Source organism: Protopterus annectens, chromosome 13.part0 (assembly GCF_019279795.1).
Source record: "Protopterus annectens isolate FY-2018-M chromosome 13.part0, PAN1.0, whole genome shotgun sequence".
NCBI lineage: Eukaryota > Metazoa > Chordata > Ceratodontiformes > Protopteridae > Protopterus > Protopterus annectens.
The window spans coordinates 957,963,198-957,980,697 of record NC_056747.1 but is presented as its reverse complement, the minus strand read 5'-3'; the positions used below and the strand labels follow the sequence as shown (position 1 = coordinate 957,980,697).

The 17,500-nt window shown below is 40.3% G+C and overlaps 1 protein-coding gene across 2 annotated transcripts in view; it reads right to left on the bottom strand.

Annotated features, from left to right (window-relative positions):
• The window catches only part of GHDC (GH3 domain containing), a 903,895-nt gene that overhangs the window by 534,459 nt on the left and 351,936 nt on the right, over window positions 1-17,500 (bottom strand). For both annotated transcript variants that reach the window (XM_044054723.1, XM_044054722.1), the window contains exon 5: window positions 2,321-2,510. In XM_044054723.1, coding sequence (XP_043910658.1) covers window positions 2,321-2,510 — 190 coding nt within the window. The remainder of the gene's footprint in view (window positions 1-2,320; window positions 2,511-17,500) is intronic.

Sequence of the window (17,500 nt, the reverse complement as noted above, 5' to 3'; positions counted from 1 at the left end):
GTCCTACCCTACCTTGAAGAGATGCAGTACCACAGTGGGCTGTTTCTCTGGTCTACAGAAAATGCTAAAAAGGCATTCCAGAGGAGTGGCATATGATAAGTAGCCATTTGCTCTCCGGCAGAATGCCTGCTGCATAACTCTTTACTGACTTCTGCAGTAGTTAACTCTGTCAAAAGTTAACACCCACCCATTACTCTCAGTGGGAGAGTTCATGTTAGAAGTAAATGATAGGGAGTTTAGTGGATAGGTAGCATGATGGGGGGGTTGCATGTATGAATTTATCTATAGGTATGAAAAGTCTCAGGTGAGTGCGTGTGACTGACAAGTAAATTCTGCAATATTTTCGGGGGGGGGGGGGGACAGACACTAGGTACTCTGAAGTATATTCCAGAGTCACTTAAAAATTTTACAGAACAGGTTGTACAGCACAAAACACGTATTGGGGGGGACACTAGACACCACAGACAATCTTGAATTATACTCTACTCTACTTACAAAGTTAACACAATATTAAGTAGCAAGAAGCTCTGATGTCTGGCATTATTAGCTGACTATAATACACTGTGATATATGGCGGCCATGCTCAAGGTTTCCATAAAATGCCGGGGGAGGGGGACATACAAACAACACAAGGCAGTCTTTCTAAATATTACTTTAATCCACTAAATACAGAATAACATGTCTTGCATCACAATACATTGCCTGGACAATAAGAAGAATGAAACTCAACATTTTTGACTAATTGTAAGCATTCTTGACTTATGAGGGACTGTGTCAAACTAGAAGGCTGCATCAGGGACATTCTGAAAACTCAGGGACAATAACAGGTATGGAGGTGAATCCATGTGTGTTTTTGGAAGTATGTGCGGCAATGAATGGGACAGTGCCTGCGCTATCACAAAACATTGGCCACCAGTGATAATTACCACAAGGGCAGCACTAAAGGGCCTGTTAGCAAATCAAGTAATCATGTGATTCAGAGACATGCAAATTAGCTGATAATGATTCCTTCCTCAATATGTTTTTGAATTGCTGGTTTCCATGATCATGCTAACAGACTTTTTTGACACAGCTTAATCACAAGCCCAACCTGTCCTTGAATCCTGGCCAGTGTGTGACCAGTTTACCCACTCATCCAGTAATCTAGGTTATAAATAAGTGAACCTACTACTGCTGGTGTTTAATGCGTAATTTTCATCAGCATGTTTATTCAACAAAAGGCTACACTAAACTCACCTTAAGTCAACCAAAACACAGATTCCTAGATACATACAGCATAACAGCAAAGCTGTACACCTTGGTGTTCATTGCACTTAAAAGTTACAAATTGTTACAGCAATGCCTAAGATTCAGTAGTTTACAGCAGTAACATGTGGCCTGATAACTGTAATGCTATAAATCAAACCAGACCTACTGTGCACAGAAATTTAAGGGCTATGCTTAAAACCATGTATCAGCTTAAAGAGCTTTATTAGTCATTTCATGTAGTGAGAAAACCTCTTCTGGGTCTGCATATCCTGAAAATGTAGCTAAGTACTTCTCGCTTAAATGCCCCATTGCAGCATTAAAAAACAAATGTTAACCAGTGAATATGCAAAAGGTGCCACTGTAAAAATATTCCAAACAAGCAATGCATAGAGGAATATTACCAGTGATGTACATGCACGCTGCACACATAGCAGGACTGCAAACATCATAAATGCAATATGTTCAAGCATCTAAAACTAATACACACGCAGTGCAGATTTCAGTGAAAAACCTACCATAACAAGACAAAGACGGGTGTAAATATTTAAATTACGTTTTCTCTGGGGAAAACAAAACTATCATGATTTTGGTTATGTTACTTTTCTACTCATAAGGGAGTTCCGCTGTGGCAACCCCTAACCAGGATAAGCCAAAAGACAACAACTACTACTCATAAATATAAATGTTTGGCATTTACACAATATGCCTCTCATTTTCAATCTGTTCTGCAGTTTTATAAATGTGAGGCTTCCCAAGCTAAGAATTCAGAAGCAGAACATGCTATATAGGAAATAGTGCTAACACTGAATTAGGGGATTGCATACTTCAAATGTAACAGCTGCATTTGAAACTGTAGCCTAATGCACTCAGTGAATAAAGTCACAGCATAAATTTCCCCTTCCCCAAAGTGCTGTGGCCACAGAGTCTACTGTATAAAGTAAAGGAGTACAATGGTCCAAGCCCTTAGTACAGGTTATATTACAAAACAAAAATGGCAGCTCAGTGTCTCTGTGTTAATCGGAAGTACAAAGGCTCTCAAAGCTGATGCTGTATATCTTACCATACATCTTACCTATAAAATCCACATGCATTTGTTATTACCAGCTCATATTCTTCACCCTCCTTTATCTCTTCCATAAAGAGAGTGGAGGGTTGCTCCTCTTCACATGCAGCAGCTGGGATGAACTCAAAGAACACTGAACGGGGGCAAAGCAGATAGTGACGATCTGGTCTCTCTGGCCACAGATTCACTCCAATAAGTCCTGCAGAACACAGAAATGTATGTAACAAAAATAAAAATGCAGCTGATTTACACGCTGGCAGAAAAGGAATGATCACTAATTCCTATCTACATCTTAAAAAAATGCAAACTGTCAACGGGAACCAAAGATTTGCAGAACACTTTCTTTTGCTCTTAAATTATTATTAGTATTTTAAAATATGGCTGGGTTTATTTTACCAATTACATACATTTTTAAGCTTCTGCTGATGCTTTCATGCAAATATGGAAGCCCTTTAACAACAAGAACTTTCTTTTTTTAGCTGCCATGCCTAAGAAATTGAAACCTAAAACGCATAAGTCTATCATGAAAACTGAAATATATCTCATCAGTTCTGTCCTGGTAAATACCTTTATAGAACTATCATAGGCATGTACTACGCTAATGGCCCTAGCCCACAGGATTACCCTAGCATCATGCCACCCGACCTTAGTTCCCAGTGCCTCAGTCGAGTACAGCCACTGGAGTGATCCCCAGGGTGAATTTTCTATTTCCCATCCACTCATCAAGATTTCTCTTGAAGATGGCCAGTGAGGTGCTCTGTTTGACATGTATGGGAAGTCTATTCCATAGCAGTCCCTCGGTTATGAACCTGTCCCTCCAGCATGCTCTGTTGATTGTGGTAATGAGGTTGAGGTCTCTCGGGCGTGTGGTGCAGAGGGAATGGGATTTCTTTAGATGTAGCATTTCTAACAGAGCTGGGTCAGCCATGGTTTTGTAAGTCAAGCAGAGATCGCCTCTAAGTAGGCAACATGAGACAGAGAATAGCTGGAGTTTTAGGTTCATAGGTAGGTACTAGACTATCAGCCCAAGGGCCTAAGTAAGCCTAGCCAACAAGGTTCCCTGGCTTATTCCACCCAAGAAAGTTATTTTCCTGTACCCCTGTCAAGCAGAGCCACAGAAGTGATCCCCAGGGTGTATTTCCTATTTCCCATCCACTCATCAAGATTTTTCTTGACGAGTACTAATGAGGAACTTTGCTTGACATAAATGGGTAGCTTGTTCCAGAGTATGGGAAGTCTCTGGGAGGAGTTCTAGGAATTCAGGCTGGCTGAGGGCAACCTGCCAACAGGATTACCCCAAATGTAATGACTGCAACAGTGAAATACGAAGAACATGTACTTTAACTTAAAGTTGGTTTTAATTCGGAAACTGCTTCAGGTGCAGTAATAACAGTAGTTTCTTCACAACTGAGGTATTTCAATAGTACCCCTTCATTCTTTTTTAATGCTTCTTCCTTCATCTTTCTCTTTTTTTCTAAAAGCAGCACCACTCTCTTTTCTTGGCTTCATCTTGGGAATGGGATAGATTGACACTTGAGAAATTAATAGGTTCATAGGTTGGTACTAGGCTATCGGCCCTACGCCTATACAAGCCTAGCCATAACAATTCCCTGGCTATTTCTTCCCACAGTATTTACTTCCCTGGACCCCTGTCCATGATCCTCGGGGTGAATTTTCTATCTCCCATCCAATCATCAAGGTTCCTTTTGAAGAGGGCCAAAGAGGTGCTCTGATTGACATGTATGGGCTGTCCATTCCAGAGTCTGGAGAGTCTCTGGGTCAGGAACCTATCCCTCCAGCATGTTTTGTTCATTGTGATGACAAGGTTTAGATCCCTGAAGCATGTGGCTCTGAGGGATTGGGATTTCTTTAAGTGTAGCATGTCCAACAGCTCTGGGTTTGACATGGCCTTGTATGTTAAGCAGAGATCGCCCCTGAGTAGACGATATGCGGCAGAGTGTAGGTAGAGTTTTTTTTAGACGGTCAGCATAGGGAATCTGCTTTAGGCCTGTGATTCTTTTAGTGAGATATTTCTGCGGCCTTTCCAGTTGTAGCAGATGTCTTGAGCGTACATACCAAATAGGGCGTTGTAGTCTATAATGGGTCTAATGAGGGATGAGTACAGTGGGACAATGACCTCCTTTTTTCTGGATGAAAAGCCCTTAGTGATGAGGCGTGCCACATAGAAGGATTTCCTGACTGTTGTGGTGATGTGGTTATCGACATGCTGGTCCCTTTTTGGTTTGTTTCATTTGGTTTGGATGGGTACATGTTTTTTCCAAAAAAGGATAACTACACATTTCTTGGCATTGAGCTTAAGCCTATTGCTCTGGCACCAAGCATCTGTTTCTGTAAGGCCCTTTTGTAAAATATCCACATCATTTGGGGATTCAATAATGGCTCCCAGTTGCAGTCATCTGCAAACTATGTTAGTCAGAGTCCCTTAGTGTTGGCCTGTACTTCAGAGAGTAGATGCCAAACAAGAGCAGTCCCAGGACTGAACCCTGAGATACTCCACTTGTCTGGAGCTGGATTTGGAGTCGGCTACTTTTACATTCTGGGTTCTGTCTGTAAACCAGTTGGCAACCCATCGAGTGACATAGGGATTAATGCCCAGCTTAGTAAGTTTATCTATGATTCCAGAGCGGGGGATGGTGTTGAAGGCCTTGGCGAGGTCCAAATAGGCTGTGGGGACCACCTTACCCTTGTCCACGGCTCTGGAGACTGATTTGAAGAAGTCAATCGGGTTCAGGAGACAAGATCGGCCCTTCACGAACCCAAACTGCATGGGGTCCAGTGTTTGAAGGTTGCCAATGTCTTTGTTTATAAGTTCCATGATAATAGTTCCATGGCCTTGCAGATCAGGCTCATCAGACTGATGGGGTGGTAGTTACGGTAATATTAATACATTACACTAAATAATGATATTCATGAAGAATAACAACAGGGAGAAAAAATAATCCTTATTAAATTATCAGCTATAACATAGGCAATCATACATTTAAATAAATGAAAAACCATAAAGACAAATTTTTAGTTGCAAACATTAAATATCACTTAGAATCTAACCAGTAATTGTCAGTCAAACATTATATAGCTCATTCAAATCTTGCCTTCTTTTAAACCACATTCCTCCTCCAGAACATTATTATGCATATATTATTCTCACAATTCCCATTTTTTTCTATGTAATTTGGTCATACCCTTTTTTAGAGATCCCATTTCCTGTTTTATCTTTATATTCACTATTTCTAGTACAGTTGGTGTGTCAGGACCCCAGCAGCATTATCTCGCTGGAATGGGTAAGCCTGCAGTGATTTCTCACTCGATTTCTCTCATTGGCCAACTGCTCTGTTGCTCAGGTCCCTAATCACACCAATGACATCTGGAGTATAATCAGGGTCAAAACCTTTATGTCACAGAGGTGAATGACATTACCTTTAGAAGCTACGAACCATCAGTACTTTGTGTCTCAGGAAGGATGATAAAAACATGATAAAAATCTAAGTTAAAAACTACGGACTGCCACCAAAGTCATGATCCTCTCTTCAAAATGACAGACAAAATCTTGTAACATAAGCATTTTTCAACATTTTGACCTAAATATGCAAACCCTTTGCTATTTTACACAGCTTCAAGGCAAAAATAAAACATTTTGTTCATAAATACTTTACATTTGAATATAGAACCAAACCTGCCCCATGGCTGTCTAAGCAAACAAAAGATAAAATGGTCCTTAGAAATAAAATCTGGACCAAATGGAGAGCCAGTAGATGCCCATCAGATCATCTCCTTTTTAAACAATTAAGGAATGCCACCAAAAGAGATACTGTTAAAGATAAAAAGGATTATTATCTTCACCTTCAACAAGGTAGTCAAAATTCCCCTCAAAAATTCTGGGCAAGCATTAATAAACTTCTTAAACCTGGACATTCACCGACTCCTACTCCTACAGGCTTTCACCCCAACAATGCTACACAGATCCCTGATGCCTTTAACAACTATTTTACAGAAGCCATTAAATCCCTAGCTAACTCATTACCTATACCATCTGTAACCTTACCAAAAATCTCTTCTCCCTCATATAGTGACTTCCAAATCCAACCCGTTGCCACATCCCTTATTTATAGGCTTCTTAAGAAACTCAAACCATGCACCCCATCTGCTGACCAACTCCCATCTGAATACCTACAAATAGCTGCTAAAGCTATCCAATATCCGGTATCTATACTGATAAATAGGACTATCACTGAAGGAACAATCCCCACCTTATGGAAAATATCTCATATAATTCCCCTATATAAAGGAGGCTCATCAAATGAACTCTCAAATTTTCGCCCTATTGCCTTACTTTCCCCATTAGCCAAGATAATGGAAAGATGTATTCACAAACAAATGCTTAGCTACCTTCTACAAAACAAACTTCTAGCTAACTGTCAACATGGATTTGGGCCTTTCCACAGTACTACAACTGCCCTCCTTTCCTTCGCTGACTCCATAAATAAAAATAGGAACAATAATTCTTTCTCCTCAGCACTTTTCATAGATCTTTCTAAAGCCTTTGATATGGTTAACCACAACATACTTTTGGACAAACTAAACCTTTTTTCTCTCAGCCCACACTCTTTACAGTGGTTTAAGAGCTATCTCCACAACAGGCAACAAGCAGTCCTTTGGGAGAACAACCTATCTTCCCTACTCTCAGTAAATATTGGTGTTCCACAAGGATCTATCCTAGGTCCCCTTCTTTTTTCCTTATTTATCAACGACCTATATCTGAATATACCACAAGCCACCTGCATTCAATATGCTGATGACTCAACGCTAATCTGCACTGAAAAAAATATTTCCTCCCTCCAGTCACTGACCCAAATAGTCTTCCAAAATGTGGAAAATTGGTTTTTGCAACACTGCCTCCTACTTAACCCCAAAAAAACTAAACTTCTCCTCTTTACTCCTACCCAAAAATCTCCCACTCCTCTCTTCACTATCTCTTCAAATAATGCAACCTGTATTAACCCTGACAAGACCACGTGACTGCTAGGTGTAACTATTGATAACCATCTCAATTATGATGAACACATTAACACCACTGTTAAAAATGTCAACAAAAAAATTGGGACACTCTACAGAATTAAACCTTTTCTTACCCCTGAAACTAGAAAGACCATTGCACAGACACACCTGATCTCCACCCTCTTTTATGCCTCACCCATCTATACCAACTTATCCAAAAGTAACACTACCAAACTCTCCATCTGCTACAATAGTATAGCAAGATTCATTACTGCTACTCCCTAAGAACTCATCATTGTCTTAATCTCAAACAACTAGATTGGTTAGAGCTAAATAACCAGTTATTCTATCAACAACTACTTATCATTCATAAGACCCTTCACTACCCTGAGGTAACCCCAGCCTTTCAAAAATGATTATACCATATAGAAACCTAGCCACACTCCGTTCTGCAAATCGACTACTAGTATCACTACCTAAATCAAATAATAAAGCTGGTGATTCATTACTTGCAAACTCAATAGGGAAAATCTGGAATCAACTCCCTCAAGGAATAACTAATCTAACCTCTACCTCTCTTTTCAAAAACACATTAAAGAACATCTCAAAACAAAATGGATATGTCCATGTGCTAATCCTGACTAAAATAATGTCCACACTCTCCCAGCTCTTCCACCCTACCCCTCCTGACTTAACTCCTCTATAAACTTTCAGGAGTTTTGAGAGTTATTATCTAAGAATTGGGCTTTTTACCAGTTAAGTTTGTTCTGTCTGTATCCTGTGTTACTGTTACGTCTTTTATATAGTCTAATATAGTTGTATATTGTATAAGTTTATTTCCTATTATGAGTATTTGTTTTGTATTTGAAAAATTTTTTTTTTTCTTTTTTCTACCTTATATTTTGACTAATATTATGCCTAACGTGATAAATTGTTGTGTATTTACCTGTGATGGAGCTTTTCTCCCCGGGCCTCTACTGAAAACGGATATTGTGTCCAGTTGGACTAGCCCGGTCAACAAATGTAAAATAAAATAAATAAAATGTTTAAAGCAGGCCTTAATAAAACCCTAACCACCCACTCCTACATATGTTCATAGGTAGGTACTAGGCTATCGTCCCAAGGGCCTAAGTAAGCCTAGCCAACAAGGTCCCCTGCCTTATACCACCCAATAAAGTTATTTTCCTGTGCCCCTGTCGAGCAGAGCCACAGAAGTGATCCCCGGGGTGTATTTCCTATTTCACATCCACTCATCAAGATTTTTCTTGAAGACTGCTAATGAGGAACTTTGCTTGACATAGATGGGTAGCTTGTTCCAGAGTACGGGAAGTTTCTGGGACAGGAATCTATCCCTCCAGCATGTCCTGTTTATTGCGGTGAAAAGGTTTAGGTCCCTAGAGCATGTAGCTTGGAGGGATTGGGATTTCTTTTGGTGTGGCATGTCCAACAGTTCTGGGTTTGACATAGCTTTATATGTTAGGCAAAGATCACCTCGGAGTAGGCGATATGTTATGGAGTAAAGCTGGAGGTTTTTGAGACAGTCAGTGTAGGGCATCTGTTTGAGGCCAACAATCCTCTTTGTGAGGTACTTCTGTGGCCTTTCCAGCTGCTGCAGATGTCTTGTGAGGTACATTCCAAAAGGGGCATGGTACTCTATAATGGGTCTAATGAGTGTCGAGCAGAGGGGAACAATGACCTGTTTTTTCCTGAATGACAACCCTTTTGTGATGCGGTGTGCCACGTAGAAGGATTTCCTGACTACTGTGGCGATTTGATTATCAAAGAAGAGACTACTCTCCATCTGGGTCCCAAGGTCTCTTATCACACATTCGACGTTAAGTAGACTGCTGTCTATCTGGTAGTTCATGGGTATAGAGTTTTTACCAAAGGGGGTGACAATGCACTTTTTGGCATTGAGCTTGAGGCCATGGCTCTGACACCAAGAATCTGTCTCAGTGAGGCCCTTCTGTAGGATGTCCACATCATTTGGGGACTTGACTATTGCTCCTAGTTTGCAGTCATCTGCATGATGATGGTGTCGAAAGCCTTGGGGAGGTCATGATAGGCTGTGTGAACCATCTTACCCTCTTCTACGGCTTTGGTGACTGTCTCAAAGAAGTCGATCAGGTTCAAGAGGCATGATCTGCCTTTTACAAACCCTAACTGGGTAGGGTCCAGAGTTTGGAGGTTACCAATATCTTTGTTTATGAGTTCCATGATGATACATTCCATGGCCTTACAGACCAGGCTCATCAGGCAGGGTGTTACCAATATCTTTGTTTATGAGTTCTATGATGATACATTCCATGGCCTTACAGACCAGGCTCATCAGGCTAATAGGGCGATAGTTCCCGGGATCAGTGGTGGCTCCCCCTTTGTGGAGTGGGATAACTGTTGGTGTGCGCCATTCAGTGGGCACAAAGCCTGATGTGAGGCTATGACTGAACATGGTGCTTAGGTGGGGAGCCAGTTCGTTCTGAAGTTCATGTAAAATGCAGCCTGGGATGTTGTCCGGTCCCATGGACGCTGTGTTTCTGGCTTTAGAGAGTGCAGCTTTTACTTGAGTAGTTGTGATTACAGGGACTCTGCATTCTTCCTGTATAGATATGGGCCCTTTAGGGGGTGAGAGGGGGGTAAAGTTAGCACTGAACCTATCTGCCAGGATGTTGGCAATATCAGTTGGTTCTGTAATTTTCGTGCCGTTGTGTTGTAACCCAGAGCAGATCTGAGTGTTGCCATTGAGATTCTTGGCATAGTTATAGAATGTTTTTTGGTTGTCCCTAGAATCAGTGGCGATTTTGTTTTCATAGCTAGCTTTGGAGGATGTTATAAGGGATCTCAGCTTCTTACTGAGGCTGACCAGGGAGCTCCACCACTCATGGGATTTTACTCTCTTTTGCAACAGATTCTTCCTTCTGTTGTAGAGTTTGTTTATGGCAGGGGACCACCACATTGGCTTCCTTTTTTTGGAGGGTAGCATCTTGGTTCTGTTTGGGCTAGCACAATCCATTACTCCTGTAGGTGCTTATAGAAGGCATTTGTGTAGGATTCAGCAGTTGTAACTGTATAGTCCACCTGCATGGGTGTCATGAATTTCACCACTTCTGTCTTAAGAAGCGTGAAGTTGGCTTTGGAGAAATATTTTATTGTGGTGTACTTAATGGGGGTGTGTGGGCAGGATGTGAATATCTAGGGTGATTAGCTTATGGTCGGATCTGACCATCAAGGAGTTGACTTCAGGTGTGGAACATCGATCACTCATGTTGGTAATGACTAGGTCTAGGATATTGTTGCCCCTGGTGAGGGTGTGGATAAGTTGATCCAGGGCATTGAAATTTATGAATTCCAGAAAGCGAAGGAGTTGTTACATGAGTAGTATTCCTAGTTAATGGTGGGGTAGTTGAAATCACCCATTATTAGGGTGTTTGGTTGAACCTTAATATTTTTCAGTATATCAAGAAAAGAGGAGTGGGAATCCTGGGCCATGGTGGGGGAACTGTAGCAAGCTACAATTTGGATTGCAGTTTTGCCCAGAGCTAGTTGCACTTGGATAACCTTGGATGCATTATGCTGAGCAACTAGCCTGGAGGTGTGGATATCCTTAATGAATATGGACACACGTCTGCCTTTGGTGTTCTGGTCCAGGTTTGATGGCCGAAAAGTGTGGCATGAGTTATAGCCTGGTAATGCAGGGGTGCTCTCTGGAGTCTTGAACCAGGTCTCAGTCACTGCACAGGTAACAATGTTCTCCATTTTAAGGAGTGCCACGAGGGAGTGCATTTTGAGATTTAGACTTCTAGCATTGAGTAGCATTACCCTCAGTTTTTGCTTGCCTGTTAATGTTACGGTGGTCAATTTGTCATTTGAACCTTGCCTAAAAAAGGCACTATAGGGGCGACAAGAGCCTTAGCCAGTATCTGGAATCCCAGGGTGAAAGGTGCAGGCCATCTCTGGCAAAGCATTGTGGTGTGTCTACCATGTCATCCCAGGCAGACAGATATTGGATCCCTTTAAGAATGACACCAGAAGCTTAGCCAACTGTTAAAGTCAATCATTTTGTCCTTGTACTGTGGTATCATTCTGGGCGATGGCAGGATGCTACTCAGGGCTAGGGTCATACCTGCCTGGGCTACAAGATCGGAGAACTCTTCCATGTCTCTTTTCATGTAATCCAGGGAGGTTCATCTCAGGTCATTCACACCAATATGGAAAATGACAGAGTCATATTTATACTTGCTGTAGAGTGACCCGAGTGAGTAGGTTATGTGGCAGATCCTGGCACCCGACAGGCAGCTGATAGTAACCTTCTCCTTGTTTAGCCTGGTGAGTGGGACATCAGTGTGCCTGACTATAGAGTCACCTATGACTAGTATGTTGGGTACTTTGTTTTGCCTCATGGGCTGTGGCTGAGTGGCACACTGAGTTTGTGGGCTATGTGTCATTTGGGTTGTGTTGTGAGGTGGAGGTTGCTTGCGTTTCTGCTTTGGAGGTCTCTGTTGCTTGAGCAGATTATTATTGAGAGCCTCCACGAATGTTTTTGTGTTTCTATGTGTGGATTTTGGTGATGTAGGTTTAGTGGGACTATGTGATGAGTGTGGTGTGGTGCAAGTGTTTACCTTCTCCTCTTGACTGTCAAGTTCAGTCTTGGTTGGAGAGAGCTTTACCCCAAGTTGGCTAGATAAGTGCATCTCTCACAGGTTATAATGTCAGGTGGTAGGAGGAGAGGGTTGCCTGTGTACATGGGGCAACTGCTACATTGCCTCAAGATGCCCAGATTCATCAGATAGATAGGAGAGAACACTGGGCGCTGACCTTTTGACATGCCTGAATAAAAAAAATATTTTCCTCTAGACAAGTGAGGAAAGTGAGTACAAGAACTGTTTTTCTCTAAGCAAGTGAGGAAAATAAGTACAAAAACTGTTTTCCTCTAGGTAATGAGGAAGGTTGAGTGCTGTAGTAATTTGTTGCTTATTTAGTGCTTACAACAAGTTCTGAACAAGTGCTGAGCATGAATAAGCAAATTCAAGTGCTAAAACTAAGAATCTGTATCTGAACTAGAATAGTTACAGAAAAGAAACCAGTGCAAATGCGGGCTTTTAAATCAGAAAGTTGAGAGAGAGATGGAAAAGTTGGCAAAACGGCCAATAACTACAAGTTCTGGGCCAGAAACCACTCCTTATGTGGTAAATAAGTTACCTAGTGCTTACCACTCCCACTGATAAGCTAGCAGGCTTCCCTCCAACACAGAAAGGCATGGGGGGCTCAGGAGCTTACAAACAGTCCTGAATACAGAAAATCTGTATCTGGACTAGACTAGTTACAGGAAGGGGGGAAACAAGTGCAAATGTGGGCTTTTACACACACACACACACACACACACACACACACACACACACACACACCCTCCCATAATGCAGAAACATTTGATATATATACATTAACAAAAAAATCTGATGTACTGTAACCATTAAAACAATCCCTGCTGAAACGCATGCATTTGCTCTTCCTCCTTTTGGTAACTGCTGCATTCAACAAACACTGTTTTTGATTAATAAAAGCAGCAGTAAACTCAGATGAAGTAAATATTCAACAAAACAAACAACACCCATCCAGCACCATTGCATGGAGTGATAAAGTCCTGACTACAGCCCATTCAGCCTGTATTTGGTTAAGGTGGGTCTATATTAGAACATCGAAGTTTCAGAATTTCGAATGTTCTAATATCGAACTCTATTCAGCGAAAGCTGAAAACATCGAACATACAGAACAGCAAATTTTTTCCTAGGGAAAAAATGCGCTGTTACTAAACACACACACACAACACAAGCACACCAAACAAACAGCAATCCACACACATACACCTAAAATCTTACACCTAACCCTACACTAAACTATACACTCACCACTAACTATCCACTTACCTTAACCCAAACCCTAAGGTCCGTCACTATCGCACACTCACCTCACCTACATCCTAACCCACCTACCCCACCTTAACCCTCACATCCACACAATCGCACACTTACCTGACCCGCGCCCTAACCCTAACTCACCTAACCCGCCCCTTACCCTCTCATCCACACAATCGCACACATACCTAACCCGCGCCCTAACCCTAACGCACCTAACCCACCCTAACCCTCACGTCCACACAATCGCACACATACCTAACCAGCACCCTAACCCTAACTACCCTAACCCGCACTCAATCGCACACTTACCTGAACCTGACCCGTAACTTTCCACCACAGTGCTGAAAATACCAAAGATACAAAAACAGACAACCCTAGGAAAAGATTTGGTTTTCTGTTGCTTCGATATTTTCAGCTTTCACTGAATAGGGTTCGATATTAGAACATTCGAAGTTTTGAAACTTCGATGTTCTAATATAACCCGTTAAGGCTCGGGTGTCTGAGGTGCTGACAAGGAAGGATGGGCATTGCTGTCCTGGGGTCAGGGCAGTTATGTGGTTATTTCCTGCGATGATCCATTGTTGAAGCTAAGGATAAGTAGGTAGGGGGGCATTGTAAGGAGGAAAAATGGTGGTGGACTTGGTCTGTTACTAAGGCAGTAGGTGATAAGCCACATGTACCCATAGCATGGTTATCCCTCTGATAAAACCATGGCAACTAGAGGGGGAGCAACAGGGTAGGTCATAAAAGTAATAACCTTCCAGCTGAAAATGATGTCAAGCCCTCTAGGATGCCCTTATGTTCAGCACCAGCCCCTACTAGTATCAGATGAAGTCCAGGAAACAGAATAAACTAGAAGACCTAGCAAAGGATGTGGGCAATGGGTAGAAGGACATAGGATGGCACAGGAGAACACAAAAAAAAAAAAATAGAACTGCACCCAAATAAACACACTATGTCACTTCAGAAATCCCAGCTTCACTGAATACTGACATATTGAAACAGTCAAGAAAATTTAACTTAGAACACTCCTTATATTACTATACTTGACAGCGACTCATGTAATACTGACAATGTGACTTTTATTTTGAGTGAGCTTATAACAAGAACCGTATTAGTCAAGGCATAACAACCTTCACAAGAAGCTAGTCTCCTGAACAGATAACTTTCTTTTCATTCCTCATAGTCATTACTTAGACTTGTTGACAGACTTTGAAAGAAATCACTGCATGTTAGATATCAATGGTTCTGCTTAAGTAATAACAACAGCTTAAACCAGTAATTTACCTGAACGCTGTTATTAAGAAATGGATACTTACTAAAGAGTGCAGCACCAAGAAAAATAATCTTAGTTTTATACATTTTTGTTATTATTTTTTATCTGTCCTTTCATTTCTTTATCCTTTTGAAAAAAAATGCATAAAACATTTATATTACAGAACGACTCCGAACTAAACTCTTGTGACGTAACAACAGAAGTGACTAAGTGAAACCCCATAAAATACCTGAAAGAAGAATTCTGAATTAGAAGCAATGTTAACCTTCTTCACAAGATTATACAGTCAGATGACACAGAATAGCAGATCTTCTGCTAAGCATAATTCTATTAATGAGAGTTATTCCACTAACAAGAAATTCTCTGTATAGAAATTACTTAGCTGATTAATTACATCTGCGCACTGATGTGTTGAAAGCTATGATATGACTTAGTGTTCTTTAATTAGATGATACTTGCCTAGCCTAGTCTCTGTCATTAATACAATACTATATACATAATCACTTGAATATGCATATTTTACCAGACTTTCTCCTTTGATAATATAAACCACTCGGCCTGTAAACACAGCAAAACGTTTAACACTCTCTGGCACCTCAGCTGCCATAGCCTTCAAGGAGTCCTTTGATAATTCCTTAACTTTTCTTTCTTTAAATTAGAACGAAGACCTCTTTACAGTCAATGATACAACCTGCACTTTGACAATGATTTCCCTCATTACTGTATTTTTTCTCTGTTGTAACATTGAATTTTATCTCTATCAATACTTTGTCACTGACTTAAATAAAGAAATCTTCTGAAAATTGTGCTATGACAGACAATTTAATTTTATAAGGGCTCACAGTATACTATCCAAGTAGACCATGATAATTTCTAATGAAAATATCTGACTCAAAAATGCAATTGTGATGATCCAGTAGATGCCTTATATTTATCCTCTTTTAAGACATTTTTAGTTCTAAACAGATCCTCAATTCAGTTTATATATTACTGATATTGCTATTAGATTAATTAAAACCAGTATCTATTGCTAAACAAAAGATTTCTTTAGCACAATGCATGATTACACTAACACAGCCTGAGCCACCACAGTTCATGTACACACTGTCTGTCCTTATCATCATGTGTGCCTTGTAAAAGAAATGGGCAGTATAAACATACCTATTAACTAACTGTACAGATTTTCACAGAATGTCCAAGTTTCTGCCTCATGATTTTGGTCCGTTTTTCGTATAACTGTGGTTTTCTGGCAAATTAGTGGCAAATCACTGAAGTTTGACATTAGCAAATAATGACAGATATTTCAATTTCAGACTTCCTACCATTAAGAAAATTCATGCTAAAGCAAAATGGCCAAAACCTGTTATTCTATGTCAGACACAATGCCAGCACCTGTTTGGTCAACCATTTGGTCAAGGCAGGCAGGTGGTTGACAGGTGTGCGAAAGCGACAATCCCTGGATAGGAGAATATTCCCCTTTCCTGGGGACTGTGCGATCTCAGAGTTAGCATTTATGATTAGCAGAGGGTGCGGCTTGCCCCTTTACAAAAACACTTGCAGTTGGTTTATTCCACTGTGGGGTAATCCAAAGCACATGCACAAAATATGTCAATAGATAGAAAAATGAATGAGTGGCAACACAGTTTCAATGTGAAAATAATCAGTAGCTACCTTCTGGAGTGCAAAAATATATTTTGTCCGGGCTTTAGAAATGCCAAGTGTCAAATTTATATTACATCACAAATCAGCAAATACGGAGAGCTATTAGGCAAACAAGATTCTGGTTATAAAAAAAATGTGCTTATATTTACTAATGTCAGTTTAAGTTCCTAAATCTGTTGTGTTATATTAGTCAATCTCTCTCTCTCTCTCTCTCTCGTTTGCTTTCTCTGTCTAATCATCTGTCTATTTCTATCTACCTACCAATCTGCTTGCCTTTTTATTTAACTACCTAGCTACCTAATTTATCAGTCTGTTTATATACAGCATGGTCTTCCGATGGCACAGCCAAATAAATAAATGCAAAGATCATACATTCTCAGATAACAGTTTTATATAAAAATTGCATTTCTGGCTAGAGTACTGAAAGCCATCAATTGTCAGATTCATGCTGCACTGAGAGTCAATATCTTCATTTTAAACCAAACAGAACATATTTAAATGCAGCACAAACATGAGACAGCTCAGAGATTGCTCACTCATTTTTCAGATTTATGCCAATGTATGAACTGTTCTATACTATTATATTATTATTATTACATATTTTATTTCTCCAACCCTCAAACAACAAAGGAAAACAAATTGGTTGCAGATCAAAACTGTGATTTTGTACAGCACCCATTAAATCTGGGGCATTCTTCAAATGTTAACAAAACATTGCCTAATAAACTGTTGTGTTCTCCAAAGCTAGCCTGATTAGAAATAGAATGATTAATTTGGAGTAAATTAGGGACTCAGAATGTGCTATATTAGATATGGGGTGAGGCACGGGAACATATCACATGTTGCATGAGAACAAATCCCAGACAGTTCAGTGACAGGTGAGCCCAGGACTGGAAATGTGCCTTTGACTTTTACTGGGACTTTGCAATATTGTTACATAGCTTAATGGCAAATTAATCCCCAAATAAGAATGCAACAATTCAGCAAATATAAAGTAAACTTTACCTTTTTTTGTATATTCTTAAGTTGCTTTCATTTATTTATTCATTGCTTGTTCCTTATCTGGGTCATTGCAGCAGAAAGTAAATATGATAGTAATGCAGGTACACCTAGTGCTAGACTTCTAACTCTACATGCAGGTATACCTGCTAAAACTTACTCAGAAACAAAGGAGTGCAAATAAGCTGCTAAATCTGCAGCCAATCAGTTTTAAAAGTGGTAAAAAAGTAGACCAATTAGCTAAAAAGCAGCATGATATATGATAAATATTAACATGGCTATATTCACAAAACAGTAGTAAGTGTGAATATTCTATTACTAATT